Source organism: Diceros bicornis, chromosome 19 (genome assembly GCF_020826845.1).
Source record: "Diceros bicornis minor isolate mBicDic1 chromosome 19, mDicBic1.mat.cur, whole genome shotgun sequence".
Lineage (NCBI taxonomy): Eukaryota > Metazoa > Chordata > Mammalia > Perissodactyla > Rhinocerotidae > Diceros > Diceros bicornis.
Window position 1 is genome coordinate 24824078 of NC_080758.1, and position 15041 is coordinate 24839118.

The 15041-nt window shown below is 34.2% G+C and overlaps 1 protein-coding gene across 8 annotated transcripts in view; it reads left to right on the forward strand.

The window, feature by feature from the left end:
• The window catches only part of NCOA6 (nuclear receptor coactivator 6), a 103921-nt gene that overhangs the window by 31037 nt on the left and 57843 nt on the right, over positions 1-15041 (forward strand). For all 8 annotated transcript variants that reach the window (XM_058562853.1, XM_058562855.1, XM_058562851.1 and 5 more), the window contains 2 exons: positions 4927-5032; positions 12751-13031. In XM_058562853.1, coding sequence (XP_058418836.1) covers positions 12800-13031 — 232 coding nt within the window. In that variant the 5' untranslated portion in view covers positions 4927-5032; positions 12751-12799. The remainder of the gene's footprint in view (positions 1-4926; positions 5033-12750; positions 13032-15041) is intronic.

Here is a 15041-nt window from a genome sequence, read left to right on the forward strand (position 1 = left end):
GAGATTAAACCCTTCTAAAAAGACAGAGTAAATTGCTTAATTCTTTCTCTTTAATTATCAATCTTTAGAGTAAGGAGTTCATGTAGTAGTCATCTGCAGTGGTGGCATATGACAGGCTTTTTTACATTCTCTCTCTTTGAGCTATTACTATGGATTTATAGATTCTTATTTATTCATATTATTATCAACTTTAGTCATTATTCTTTTTGGTACTCAAATTGTCTCAAATTTGCCAGTAGGAAACCCTTCAGACTGGCTCCTGTGCTGTGTCCTTGTGACATACTCCCCATTGGTCTGAGTGCTTCTTTGCCTTCTGGTACAACATGATTTTTTTAAATTTACCTTAAAGATAACCATTTTTACTGGTTTCTTGTATTTCCTTCTAGAGTACTTTAATACTAGCATATAAAAATATTTTTTCTCCTCTTTTCTCGTAAAAGGTAGCATACTGTGGTCATTGTTTCACTCCCTGTTTTTTTTCTCTCAACAGTATATCTTGGAGATCTTTCCATATCAGTACATAGAGAGCGTCCTCATTTCTCTGCATTTCACTTTTATTGGATGTACTATAATTTAATCAGTCTCTGTTGATGGACATCTGAATAATTTTCTATGTTGCTATTACAGACAATGCTTTAGTGGGCCGGCCCTGTGGCTTAGCGGTTAAGTGCGCGCGCTCCACTGCTGGCGGCCCGGGGTTCGGATCCCGGGCGCGCACCGACGCACCGCTTCTCCGGCCATGCTGAGGCCACGTCCCACATACAGCAACTAGAAGGCTGTGCAACTATGACATACAACTATCTACTGGGGCTTTGGGGGGGGGGTGGGAAGCTTTAGTGAATAACTGAGTATATATGTCCTCTTGTGTGAGGGCAGGTGTATCTGTAAGCATCACCAACCAGAAATGAGATTGCTGGGTTAATGGTATATATAATTGTAATTTTGATAGATATTACTTGATTGCTGATGTTACACCAATTTGCACTACCACTAGCAATGTATAAGAATACCTCTTTTCCCATAACTTTGCCAAGACAGTGCATTATCAAATTTTTGGATTTTTGCTAATCTGATGAGTAAAAAAATTTTTTTTCTTCTTGTATATGAGGTTGAACATCTTTTCATATATTTAAAGTTCATTTGTAGTTCCTTTTCTGTGAATTTTCTGACCATATCCTGTGTCTATTTTTGGAAACAATAATGTGTCCAGATTGTTTTATTTTATATATCTATATGCACACACATATACACCCACATACCTATAAATACATTTTTTTCTATAATATGTTTATATATGGGAGATTTGCTCTTTTATCAGTGATATGAATGTAAATATTTTTTCTTACCTGTCTTTTTTTTTTCTTTTTTACTTATGGTGCTTGTTTTTGCCTTGCAGAATTCTTTGTTTTTTATTTATTATTTTTTTATTATTATTTTTTTTCCTCCAAAGCCCCAGTAGATAGTTGTACGTCATAGTTGCACATCCTTCTAGTTGCTGTATGTGGGACGCAGCCTCAGCATGGCCAGAGAGGCGGTGTGGTGCGTCAGTGCGCGCCCGGGATCGAACCCGGTCCACCACCAGCAGAGCGCACACACTTAACCGCTAAGCCACAGGGCCGGCCCTGCCTTGCAGAATTCTTTGACTTTTATGTATTTGAATTTATCAATCTTTTCTTTTATAGCTTTAGATTTTGGGTCATAGTTATAAACTCCACTTTCCACTCCAAGGTTATAAAAATTTCTTCTGTACTTTCTTCTAATACTTTTAGAGTTTCATTTGTTACATTAAAGTTTTGGGTCCATTTGGAGTTATCTTGATGTAAGGTATAGCTCTAATTTTCTTTTCTTTCTAGATGGCTAAGTAAGTGCCAATTAGTGAAAAATCCATTTTTTTCTACCTTTTTGAGATATTAAAATTTCATATGCATTTTGATCAATTTTTGGAATTTCTAGTCTGTTCCATTGGTCTCCCATCTGTTTATATGCCAGTACTATACAGCTTTAATTATTGAGACTTTATATTTTGACATCTGATAGGACTCAAACCTTTCACTACTCTTACTTTTCAGAGTTTTCCAAACTCTTCTTACTTGTTTCCATATTAATTTTAGAGTAAGCTTATCTATTTACAAAAAGAAGTTGGCATTTTTATTGGGATTTTCAAATTATAAATTAGGGAGAATTGACATTTATGAATCTTTTTGTCTGAGAATTTGGTGTGTCATTCTGTTTGTTCAGGTCTTTTTTGTATTTGTATCCTTCATTAGTGTTTTTAAATTTTCTTCTTATAGCTCTACGTTTCTTTTTAGTTCATTCCTAAATATTTATTCTTTTTTGTTGCTATTGTAAATGAGACCTTTTTTCCACCTACTCGTGATTGATTGCATGTGTAATGAAAGCTATTGTTTTCTGTATATTAATTTTGTACCATGCTACTTTGGTGAGTTTTCTTAGTTTTGCTGTTTTCTTGGTTGATTTGCTAAGATTTTCAAGAACATAATTATATCATCTGCGAATAATGGTAGTTTTACATCCTTCTTTCTAATTTTTATATCTTTATTACTCTTGTTTAATTTCACTGACTTTATACTTCTAGTATAATGTTTAATAATACATCATAGGTATCTATTTTCTTCTCATATTTAGATGACAAATGTCTCTAGTCTTTCTCCATTAAGCAAGCTGCTGACTTTTAGGCTGAAAAGATATATTTTGTTGTGTTAAGGAAGTGTTCGTATGTTCCTATTTATTTGAGGGTTTCTTTTAATCAAGTGTTGTTGAATTTTGTCAAATGACAAATCTGTGGTGATGATCATATGACTTTTCCTCCTTACTTTCCTGATACTGAGCCTTCCTTGCATTCCTAGAACAGACTCCATTTCATCATGATGCGTTATTATTCTTTTGTACTGTTGTATTCTATTTAAAGTTTGATTTAGAATCTTGCATCAAGGGGCCGGCCCTGTGGCTTAGCGGTTAAGTGTGCACGCTCCGCTACTGGCGGACCGAGTTTGGATCCCAGGCGCACACCGACGCACCACTTATCCGGCCATGCTGAGGCGGCGTCCCACATAGAGCAACTAGCAGGATGTGCAACTACAACATACAACTATCTACTGGGGCTTTGGGGAGAAAAAGGGAAAAAAAGGAGGAAGATTGGCAATAGATGTTAGCTCAGGGCCGGTCTTCCTCAGCAAAAAGAGGAGGATTGGCATGGATGTTAGCTCAGGAGTGATCTTCCTCACAAAAAAAAAAAAAAAACTTGCATCATTGTAAGAGAGATTGAGCAATATAAGAGAGATTGATCAGTAGCTTTCTGCCTGCAGTTTGTATCAGCTTTTAATACTCGTGTTGTATTTGCTTCATGAGGAGAATTGGGAAGTTTTCTTTCTTTTTGTATGCTCTGGAGCAATTTCAGATCATTACACTTATTTGCTCTCTAAAGGGTTAATAGTGTTTCCATTAAATCTGTGTGTGGTGCTTTTGGGGGCATTATCATATTTACATAGATAAATGTGAGTAAAAGTTTGAGCAAAATGGTCTCTGTGGTCCTGTTAATTTCCTTTGTTTCTATGGCTATTTTCTTCTTATTTTATATATTTGGACGTTCTTCCTTTTTACTTACTAGATTGACTAGTGGTTTAACTATTTTATTGAGTTTTCCCCCCAATGTACCAATTTTGGGATTTATTTATTAGTTCTGCTTTCTATTTTCTGATTGATTTCTGCTTTTATCTGTATTAATTCTTTCATTTTGCTTTCTTTCAGTTCACTTTATTGGATTTTTTCCTAACTTTTTGAATCAGATGTTCAACTCATTTCTTTTTTTTCTTTTTACGGTATAGCTATTTATGGCTGTGAATTTTCTTCTTTACTGGTTTGACTATATTCTTTAGGTTCCAGTATGTAGTATTTTCCTTATTATTATTTTCTAGAAATTTTGCAATTTTGGTTTCTTTTTTAACCCCAGTGCAAGCGTTTTGTTGTTGTTTTAAGGTGGAAAGGCCTTTGTTTCTTGATTTTATTTTAGATTTGTAATTTCAGTGCATTGTCATCAGAGTATTTGACTATCCTATTGTTACTTTTTAGATTTATTGAGATTTTCTTTATGGCCTTTCTTAAAGGCCATATTCCATGGAGACTTAAAAAATGGCTTTTTCTTGAATTAAAAAATAATTAAGGGACAGTTTTTTCACTAATAATTATTTATTAATACCTAGTACATATATCCATCTAAAATTTTGAGATTATAAAATCAATATTTGGCAATAACCTAAAACCCTAACAGCCAAGTTAAAGACATGGTAGACTGATATTATGTTATTAAGTGGGAAATTTTTTCTGAAGCGTGCCAAAATTATGCACTTTCCATGCGTAATTTTTATATGTACATTAAAGAATACTTTAGAACGTCAACTGAAAATTTAATGAAAAATAAAATGTATAGATATTATAAATAAAATAGGAAAATTAAATCTATACTTTATGAAGTTTAAAAACAAGTTTTGAAATTCTGTTAGAAGAAATGGGTCTTGTATTTAGTGTGTGTACAAAATATTTTGGTTTTGGCTTCAAGTATTGCAAACAGTGTGGCATGATGTTAATTCATTTTAATTTGACAGATTTATAAATGAAGGCGTAGAGAGGGCTCAAAGGCTTGAGTTCCCAGTTTTATGATTCTTAAGTGAAGCTGGTGTATGTCCATGAGTTTTGCTTCTGTCTTCTTTGAATGCTTGTTGATGAGTGGTTTAAGATCTCAGAAAAAAGATACTCTTTGTAGACATAATGAAAACCGATTTTTAAGTCTGCAGGTGTCTAAGTTGACTTTATAACTTGTGATATTTGCATTGATGTCTGTTGCAAAGATAGGTCACCTTCTGTAATTTCTGTATAATATTGTAACTTAATTTGTCCTTTTTTTTTCAGAATTTTTATTTGGCTGCTACCTTGAAATATAGGCCCTAAAAATGCCAGCTTGTTTGGACTTAGAAGATGACCTCGATAAATGATAAAAATTAAGAAAGACATTTTGGTGAGTGAAACCTTATGAGAGAGATACAGCTCAACTTAATTCCAAGTGATGGAATGACTCTACCAAAGTTATATAGCAAGTAGAAAATTCTGTTTCCTACATCATCTAGCATTTTGTCAAAGGAGAATATAGTCCTTCAGCCAGTTATGGGAGACATCAACATATTTAATGATGCCAAAAATTCACTAAGTTTTAGTGCCTTCTGTTCCTCTCAGTTAAGACCTTGATCTCTTTTTCTTTCTCTCAGGGAGTCCACAGACCTCCCAAGAGGCATATCATAACACTTAAATGCGTTTTAAGTATCTGGTCTCCCCCAGCATACACCAAACCTAGCATAAATAGTTCACTTGGGCCTAGTGTTGTACTAGTCAATCACATGAGTCTTACTGGATTGTCAGACTCAGTTAGAAATTGAAAACTGATGGCTTGTGGGCCATATGCAGCTGCAATGTGTTTCATTTGGCCCATAGAGTATTTTCAAAAAATGTAGATCTATTTTAAAATCTGGAGATTTCACTAAATATATGGATTTTAGTCTTTTCTTAAAATTCAGAATATCTGTTATTCCTGGGCCTGCACCACTCCTCCCATCCCTCCAAAAAGAAAGTAATAAGTTGGAGCAGAATAGTGGCTGCTCAGCATAGAAGAGTATTCCGAGTTTCCCATTGCCCAAACCATTCCTACAGTATGTGCAAATGCATTTAATATCCCGTGTTCTTCTCTTATTTATTTTACCTGCCTGATCCGTGTAGGTATGTGAGTTTGTGATTCCTGATGTAGATAACAGTGTCTTGTCTTTTGCTCAAATGGCGGCCAAGTCAGATCATCTGAATAGCCTGTGACAATCTTCTACCCATTATTCAGCTACCTGCACCAGTCCTTTCTCTTCATATTTATATATTTAAATCTGAAGAGAATATATATATTTATATATAATATATACATATTTATATATATATGTATATATTTACTCACAGTCCCTGACTTACGATGGTTCGACTTAACAATTTTTCGACTTTACAATGGTGTGAAAGCAATATGCATTCAGTAGAAACCGTACTTTGAATTTTGAATTTTGATATTTTCCCAGGCTAGCGATATACCATACACTACTCTCTCCAGATACTGGGCAGTGGCAAGATATACCATACACTACTCTCTCTGGATACTGGGCAGTGGCAGTGACTGCAGCTCCCACTCAGCCACACAGTCACGAGGGGAAACAACTGATATGTTTACAACCATTCTGTACCCATACAACCATTCTGTTGTTCACTTTTGGTACAGTATTCAATAAATTAGATGAGATATTCAATACTTTATTATAAAATAGGCTTTGCTTTAGATGATTTTGTCCAACTGTAGGCTAATATAAGTGTTCTGAGCACATTTAAGGTAGGCTAGGCTAAGCTATGATGTTCAGTAGGCTAGGTGTATTAAATGCATTTTCAACTTAATGATATTTTCAACTTACGTTGGGTTTATTGGGATGTAACCCCATCATAAGTCAAGAAAGATCTGTATATATTTATATATTTTATATATATATTTATATATTTAAATCTGAATAGATAGGACTGGTGTAGGTAGCTGAATATATATATGACATAAATTTACTTATAAATAATATAAATATATATTTATTATATATAAATATATATATTTAAATATATTTATATGTTTTTTTATTTTTAATCCTACTGTGATTTGAGAGATGTTCATAAGTAAGCTTCTAAGCCTTCCTGATGTCTGGTGGAGTTTTACCTTGTAACAGTACCATGTTGCTGGTATGCTCGCTTTTTCTTTCTTTTTTTTTTAACTTTTTTTTTTTTTATTGAGGTTGTATTGGCTTATAACTGTGTAAATTTCAGGTATACATAACTATATTTCAGTTTCTGTGTGGACTACATCATGTTCACCACCAATAGTCTAGTTTTTAATCCATCACCATACATATGTGCCCCGTTACCCCTTTCACCCTCCCCCTATCCCTTTCTCCTCTGGTAACCACTAATCTGTTCTCCTTATCTGTGTGTGTGTTTATCTTCCACATATGAGTGAAATCATATGGTATTTGTCTTCCTCTGTCTGACTTATTTCGCTTAGCATAATACTCTCAAGGTCCATCCATGTTGTCACAAATGGCACAATTTCATCTTTTTTTATGGCTCAATAATAGTCCATTGTATATATATACCACATCTTTATCCATTCATCTGTTGATGGGCACTTAGGTTGCTTCCATGTCTTGGTTATGGTGCATAAGGCTGTGGTGAACATGGGGATGCATGCATCTTTTTGAATTGTTGATTTCGAATTCTTTGGATAAATACCCAGTAGTGGGATAGCTGGATCATATGGTATTTCTATGTTTAGTTTTTTGAGAAATCTCCATACTGTTTTTCATAGTGACTGCACCAGTTAGCATTCCCACCAGCAGTGTATGAGAGTTCGCTTTTCTTCACATCCTCTCCAACACTTATTTCTTGTCTTGTTAATTATGACATTCTGACAGATATGAGGTGATGTCTCATTGTAGTTTTGATTTACATTTCTCTAATAATTAGTGATGTTGAACATCTTTTCTTATGCCTGTTGGCCATCTGTATATCTTCTTTGGGAAAACGTCTGTTCATATCCTCTGCCCATTTTTTGATTGGGTTGTTCTTTTTTTTTTCATGAGGGAGATTAGCCTTGAGCTAACATCCATTGCCAATCCTCCTCTTTTTTGCTGAGGAAGATCAGCCCTGGGCTAACATCCATGCCCATCTTCCTCTACTTTATATGGGACACCGCCACAGCATGGCTTGATGAGCTGTGCATCGGTCTGCACCCAGGATCCGAACCTGTGAACCCCAGGCCGCCAGAGCAGAGCTTGCGAACTTAACTACTGTGCCACCGGGCCAGCCCCTTGGATTGTTCATTTTTTTGTTGTCGAGTTGTGTGAGTTCTTTATATATTTTGGAAGTTAACCCGTTGTCGAATATATGATTTGCAACTATTTTCTCCCAGTTGGAGGCTTGTCTTTTTGTTTTGTTGATGGTTTCCTTTGCTATGCAGAAGCTTTTTAGTCTAACGTAGTCCCATTTGTTTATTTTTTCTTTTGTTTCCTTTGCCTGAGTAGACATGGTATTTGAAAAGATACCGCTAAGACCAATGTCAAAGAAGTGTACTCTCTATATTTTCTTCTAAGAGTTTTATGGTTTCAGATCTTACATTCAAGTCTTTAATCCACTTGGAGTTAATTTTTATGTATGGTGTAAGATAATGGTTTACTTTCATTCTTTTGCATGTGGCTGTCCAGTTTTCCCAACACCATTTCTTGAAGAGACTTTCCTTTCTCCATTCTATGTTCTTGGCTCCTTTGTCAAAGATTAGCTGTCCATAGATATATGGTTTTATTTCTGGGCTCTCAATTCTGTTTCATTGATCTGTGTGTCTGTTTTTCTGCCACTACCATGCTGTTTTAATTATTATAGCTTTGTAGTATATTTTGAATTCAGAGAGTGTGGTACTTCCAACTTTGTTCTTTTTTCTCAGGATTGTTTTGGCTGTTCAGGGTCTTTTGTTGTTCCATATAAATTTTAGCATTCTTTGTTCTGTTTCTGTGAAGAATGTCTTTGGGATTCTGATTGGGATTGCACTGAATCTGTGGATTGCTTTAGGTAATATGGACAGTTTAACTATATTTATTCTTCCATCTATGAGCATGTAATATCTTCCCATTTGTTGATGTCTTCTTTGATTTCCTTCAATAATTTCTTATAGTTTTCAGTGCATAGGTATTTCACCTCCTTGGTTAAATTTGTTCCTAGATATTTTATTCTTTTTGTTGCAGTTGTAAATGGGATTGTATTCTTGAATTCTTTTTCTGCCAGTTTGTTATTAGTGTATAGAAATGCAACTGATTTTTGTGTGTTAATTTTGTACCCTGCAACTTTACTGTATTTGTTGATTATTTCTAAAAGTTTTTTGGTGGATTCTTTAGGGTTTTCTATGTATGGAATCATGTCATCTACAAATAGTGACTGTTTCCCATCTGCCTTTCCAATTTGGATCCCTTTTGTTTCTTGTTCTTGCCTAATTGTTCTGGTTAAAGCTTCCAGTACTATGTTGAATAAGAATGGCAGAGTGGACACCCTTGTCATGTTCCTGTTCTCAGAGGAATGGGTTTCAGTTTTTCAGCATTGAGTATGATGTTGGCTGTGGGTTTTTTGTATATGGCCTCTATTATGTTGAGGTACTTTAATTCTATACCCATTTTATTGGGGTTTTTATCATAAATGGATCTTGTCAAATGCTTTCTCTGCATCTATTGAGATGATCATGTGATTTTTATTCTTCATTTTGTTATTGTGGTATATCACATCAATTGATTTGCAGATGTTGAACCATTCCTGCATCCCTAGAATAAATCCCACTTGATCTTGTTAACTTTTTAATATGAACAATTTCAAACAAACATAAAATTATAGTACAAATAAAAGTATAATGAACACCGATATACCCATCACCTACATTTAACCATCATTAACATTTTGCCATATTTGCTTAATTTATTTTTTTCCTGAATTATTTTAGACTAAATTATAGACATTGTGACATTTCACCCCAAAATGCTTCATTATACACATCTTAAGAAACAGTAAGGACATTGACCTGTATAACCACAACACTATTATTATCACACCTAACAAAATTAGCAGTAATTCCCTAATTATCCTAAAAAATATGCTTTGCATCTGTTTTTTCCCCAAACCATGATCCAATAAAGGACCATACACTGCGTTTGATTTTTAAGTCTCTTAAATCTCTTCTAATGTAGAACAGTTTTACCCACCTTTTTCTTTCCCCATGACAGCTTATTGAAGAGGCCAAGCCAATTGTGCTGTGGAAATCCTACATTCTAGATTTATCCAATTATTTCCTCATGGTGTTGTTTAAGTTGTTCTTCTGTCTCCTGTTGAAAATTTCTTGGATTTGGGTTAAATATTTTTGGCAGGAATTGCATAGGTGCAATTAATATTGTACGTAATTTCTGATTGTTTTTCTGTTAATAATGCTAAGGTTGATCATTGCATTCAGGTAGTGATAGTCAGATCCTTCCATTGGGAAGTTACAGTTTTCCCTTTGCCAAGCAACAAATCTCTAGGATGATACGTTAACATCATGGTAATATCCAGTTCTCTGTCAATTTGTCACATAATGTTTTATCCTTATTAGTAATCCTTGCCTGAATTATTTTATTAGAGACTGCAAAATTGTGATTTTTTCTAATGATATCTTTCTTTTTACAATTAATTTGGTATTATTCTATAAAAAAGAGCTTTTCTTCATCAACTAGAGCTATTTGGCTACCCTGAAATATTTACTCTGAAATGATTTCATTTGGAAATCTGTTTCATTCTACCTTGGAAAGGTAGAATAAATAATATGCTTGTTTTTTAAAGTTCTCCTACATTTCAGATTTGTTCTTAGGTTCTTTATAAAAAACCAAAAGAAGTGAAATCGATAGATAATCTGGAAAGTTATTATGTGGGTGAGCAAGATAACTGGTGGTTAATCTTAGCAAACCCAGAGAGATAGCACATGCTCTCTTGTGATAGATGACTGTAAATGAGCAAATGACTCTCTTGAGCTAGTCAACTATAATCTGTTTTCTCTCTCCAAGAGTAGGTCACTGAACTGCATTTACTCAAAGATTAATCAGATATCTTGATAATAATTTATTTATTAAAGACTAGATTTTAAGTGGACATTATCTCAATGAATATGTTGTCTAGAAGAAGTTTCTTTAAAAAGTTTTTTTTTGGAGGGAAGGCCAGCAATTTTTTGCATAGACTGACTTTCAATTTCTTCATTTTTTTAAGCACCTGTGTGGTGCCCATAGAACTGTTAAACTGGTAATACCTGAATTTGAATTAGCTGACTTGTTGCATCTGTCAGTAGAGGGTTTTCTAAATTTGGATGCACAGCCTTCATGGCATGACCAATGACCTCTTTAGAAGACTACCAAAGTCCAGGTTTTTTAGTTGGTTTCCTTCTTTCCAGTTAAGGATTCTTTTGGAAAACAATTCTTAAATTTTAAATCCTCTTCTTGCAGTTGTTGCAACTTTGAAACAGCTGCTAGATAGCTGTCGTTTTTCAGGCAGTTTCAGCAATCTTATTCCTGCTGAGCAGCAGCTTTTAAGTCCTAAAAATATTTTTTAGTTTTGTTTATTTACCTTTAAAGTTCTTTAAAATCTGTAAAATGCCATTTTACAGGAATAAGATTGCTAAGGGCAATGATATCTGTAAACGATTTTCCGAATGCCGTTGTTTCTTAACCACCCAAATCACTGTTCCGTTGTAGCAATCACAGTACTAGAAAAGGCTATAATTGCCAGACTATAAGGTTATCTGCTCAAATATGAAAGTTTTTTTCCATTTATTTATAACTGAGGAATTTTTTCCCCCTAAGATTGTTTAGATTGTTTTTGGAAAGCCTTTGCTCTTAAAGTTTAGTGACTATTTAAAAAAGAAAAATTAAACAGTTTTTAAAAGTTGATAATTTTTTTCCATTTATGCAAGTAGTATAACCATATTACAGCATATTTAGCTTCGCGTTTCCCTAATGATTTAGAGCATACTTGGAAAATAGGAAAAGAAAATTTACCGGCGATCTTACCAACCTAGCGCAGTCATTGTTTGCGTTTTAGTAGATTTATTTTCAGTCCTTTTTTCTTATCCATTTTTAAAAAAACAATAATATTGTAGTAATTATAGTTTATGTAAGGAGTTTTTTAAAATTAGAAGATTTGTATGAGGTTCTTATGTTTCCATGCTATTCTTGCTTAACACAAATGCTGAAAATTAATGTTCATTCATTCATTTTGAATTAAGTATCTGATCTTCAATCACAAAGCTAATGGAGGAAATGGCTACACAGTGTGATCTTTAATATGCGCACTCTTAAGTAGGCAAAATAACTGAAAATAGCGGAAAATGTGACTTCTCTAGTTCTAAAAATTAAAAAGTAATTTAGTCCTGTCCTAAACATATTTCTTTGCCTCTGTAAACATGTGTTAAGCACTTATTTTCCTTTCATAAAAGTGGTTTTAAATATTTTGTTTGTTTGTTTTGTTTCTGATTCATTATTTTCAGCCATACCACTATTAATAACCCTTTACAAGTTGTTTAAAATGGTCCTCATGAAAGATTTTTAGGATTTTAGATAATCCTCCAGATGCTTTTAGTTGGGTCAAGTTGTGCTTTGCAGGTTAGAGAAAGAGGAGGGCTTTAGAAACCTTGGCTCCTCTGAAGCTTTTGTTAGGACAGGAGTGAGGGGAGTCTGTGGGAGCCCTTTGTTCTGTGGGGTCAACCAAAGCCCTATATAAGTTAATTCTCAGAAAATACTTGTTTTATTTTCTTGTGATCTCTTCCTTCTTCTGCCCCATATTCTAGGCTTACAAAAGGTAGCATAAAACATAATAGATATAAACATTACATAAACATAATAAAGGGAGCTTTATTTAAAACTGTTTTTTATTTCTAGTATCTTTAAGAACTAATTATTATAGGATATCTTAATTAAAATAGTTTATTCTCTCTGTAATTTCTTAATTTTTATAGTATTTCCTTATTACTTGGCAAATAAATTACAGTTTTCACAGAACTATGGATTATACATTATTGATTGTATAATTATGCATTGTAATGCTCTTTGTATCTTCTCAAAGGTTTTCTTATTGTCCACTTGGCATATATGCTTCTGGAATAATATTCACCATGGTTTTGGATGACCTTCCAAACTTAGAAGACATCTATACTTCCTTGTGTTCATCAACAGTGGAAGACTCAGAGATGGATTTTGATTCTGGACTAGAAGATGACACAAAAAGTGATAGTATTTTGGAGGATTCCACAATCTTTGTGGCCTTCAAAGGAAATATAGATGATAAAGACTTCAAATGGAAATTGGACACAATATTGGAGAATGTGCCCAATTTGTTACACATGGGTAATTTGTTTTAATTATTTTTTCCTTCTTTTTACTCTTTTTGAAGAGTTTGCCCTTCTATGATTATCTTGAGTTTTACAAAGTAAAACTTCACTATACTGGGTTGAAAGACTGGTTTTAATTGCACAGCTGGAATTTTAGGGTTTTTTTTTTTAATAGAAATGCTGTTCTGTTTCTTTTAATAAGTACGTGGAGGAATTGAACATAAAGTATTGCTTAACATAGTAATCCTTAAATAATCTTCTCTAGTGGATAGGGGTAATTCTCAAGACCCAAATATATTTATTGTTTTTAACTCTCTGGTCTTCATTTTCCTTACCTGTAAAATAAAGAGGTTAGACTGGATCTTTAAGGCCCCTTACAGCTTATGAAACTCTTTTACTCAGTGGTTCTACTTAAAATGGACTTGAAATTTGTTCTCTTAAATTTTAGATAGAGGTTATTAACTGACAGCCTGCTGGATCCAGCCTGTGGCCATGTATAGGGCTCACTTTAGTGGTTTGGGGTTTTTTTAATGTTTGAATTTCATTGCCAGTGCTTTAAAAATTTAGATATTTTACATAAAAAATCCAGATTTTAGATTTGTCTTCAAAAGTAGAAAGATCTGATAACATTGAGCTCTTCCTCTGTCCCAGATGGTGCTGAGTAGCAGCTGCCACTGAGGGCAGGCCCTCACCTCACCTCAGTTCCCATCTGACCTCTTCGTACATTCAGATTACCTGTCTTGGATTTTTGGGCAAAAAACACAAATATGTTTTTGAGCGTTGTTTAGGTATTCTCCATCTCTTCTGGTTAGCACAATTATCTAATCCCTTCAGACATAGTGCAATGCCTAGATTTTATCCTTTTATCACAAATCCTGATTTGATCAGGTGCTAATTAACTTTTTTAGGTTTTAGGGTTCTTTCCTTTGAGATTTCATGTCTGGAGGAAAGCTGTGATTTTTTTCAAGGGCTTTTTTACTGTGTTGTATAAGATTTCTTTATAGTTAGGGATTATTTAGCATAGTATTAGAGAATTTTATATGTTAAAGTTGCAGTTATCACCAGCATTGTCATGGTAATCATAGTCATAATATATCAGATTATAAGGGCCTAGCTGGGCCTGAAATTGTTCACTGCTCTTAATTACTCACGTTCTTTCATTTTTAAATTGCTGAATCAGTTTATTTATGGCTTTTAAATAAATTATCAAACCCAGACTTATGATGTTATCAGGTTATATTCTTGGTCCAAAAAGTATTTTAAGTCAAAGCTTCTCAAATTTGATGGAAGTTAAAAAACTTTTGATAAAATATAACTGTGGGCTGGCCCAGTGGTGTAGTGGTTAAGTTTGTGTGCTCCACTTCGGTGGCCTGGGGTTCACGGGTTCAGATCCTGGGCTTGGACCTACACACCACTCATGAAGCCATGCTGTGGCAGTGTCCCACATACAAAAAAGAAATAGAGGAAGATTGGCACAGATGTTAGCTCAGCGACAGTCTTCCTCAAGCGAAAAGAAGAGGATTGGCAACAGATGTTAGCTCAGGGCCAATCTTCCTCATGAAAAAAAATATGTATATATATAACTATGTTATAGACAAGGATTTTTCTGCAACCATATCACAAGTAGATAATACCATAAGCAAATTTAATGTTTGTCTAGACCATGTACAAGATTCCAGTACTTTTCAGGTTGGGAAAAAGCCCTGTAGCATCTATACTCTGGAACCAGGATCCCAAGCTTCCTGCCTTTTGCTCTTTAGAGGCATAAGTGTCATGGAAAGGAAATTGACTTGAGAATCAAAGCTAGATTTTAATGCTGTCTGTGATGCCTCTAGGTAGCCACAGGATTCTGGGCAAATCACTTAGCCTTTCTGGGCTTCAGTTTCCTGACCTTGTAAAATAAACTTGGTCCTTTCTAAATTTCTGTGATTGTATTATCTCTCTGCTCTTAGCAAGTGGTCCCTTTTTTCCATGTTAGAACAAGTGAACTCCAGGTCTGGTTGAGTTAATTTTCAATGTATAATGT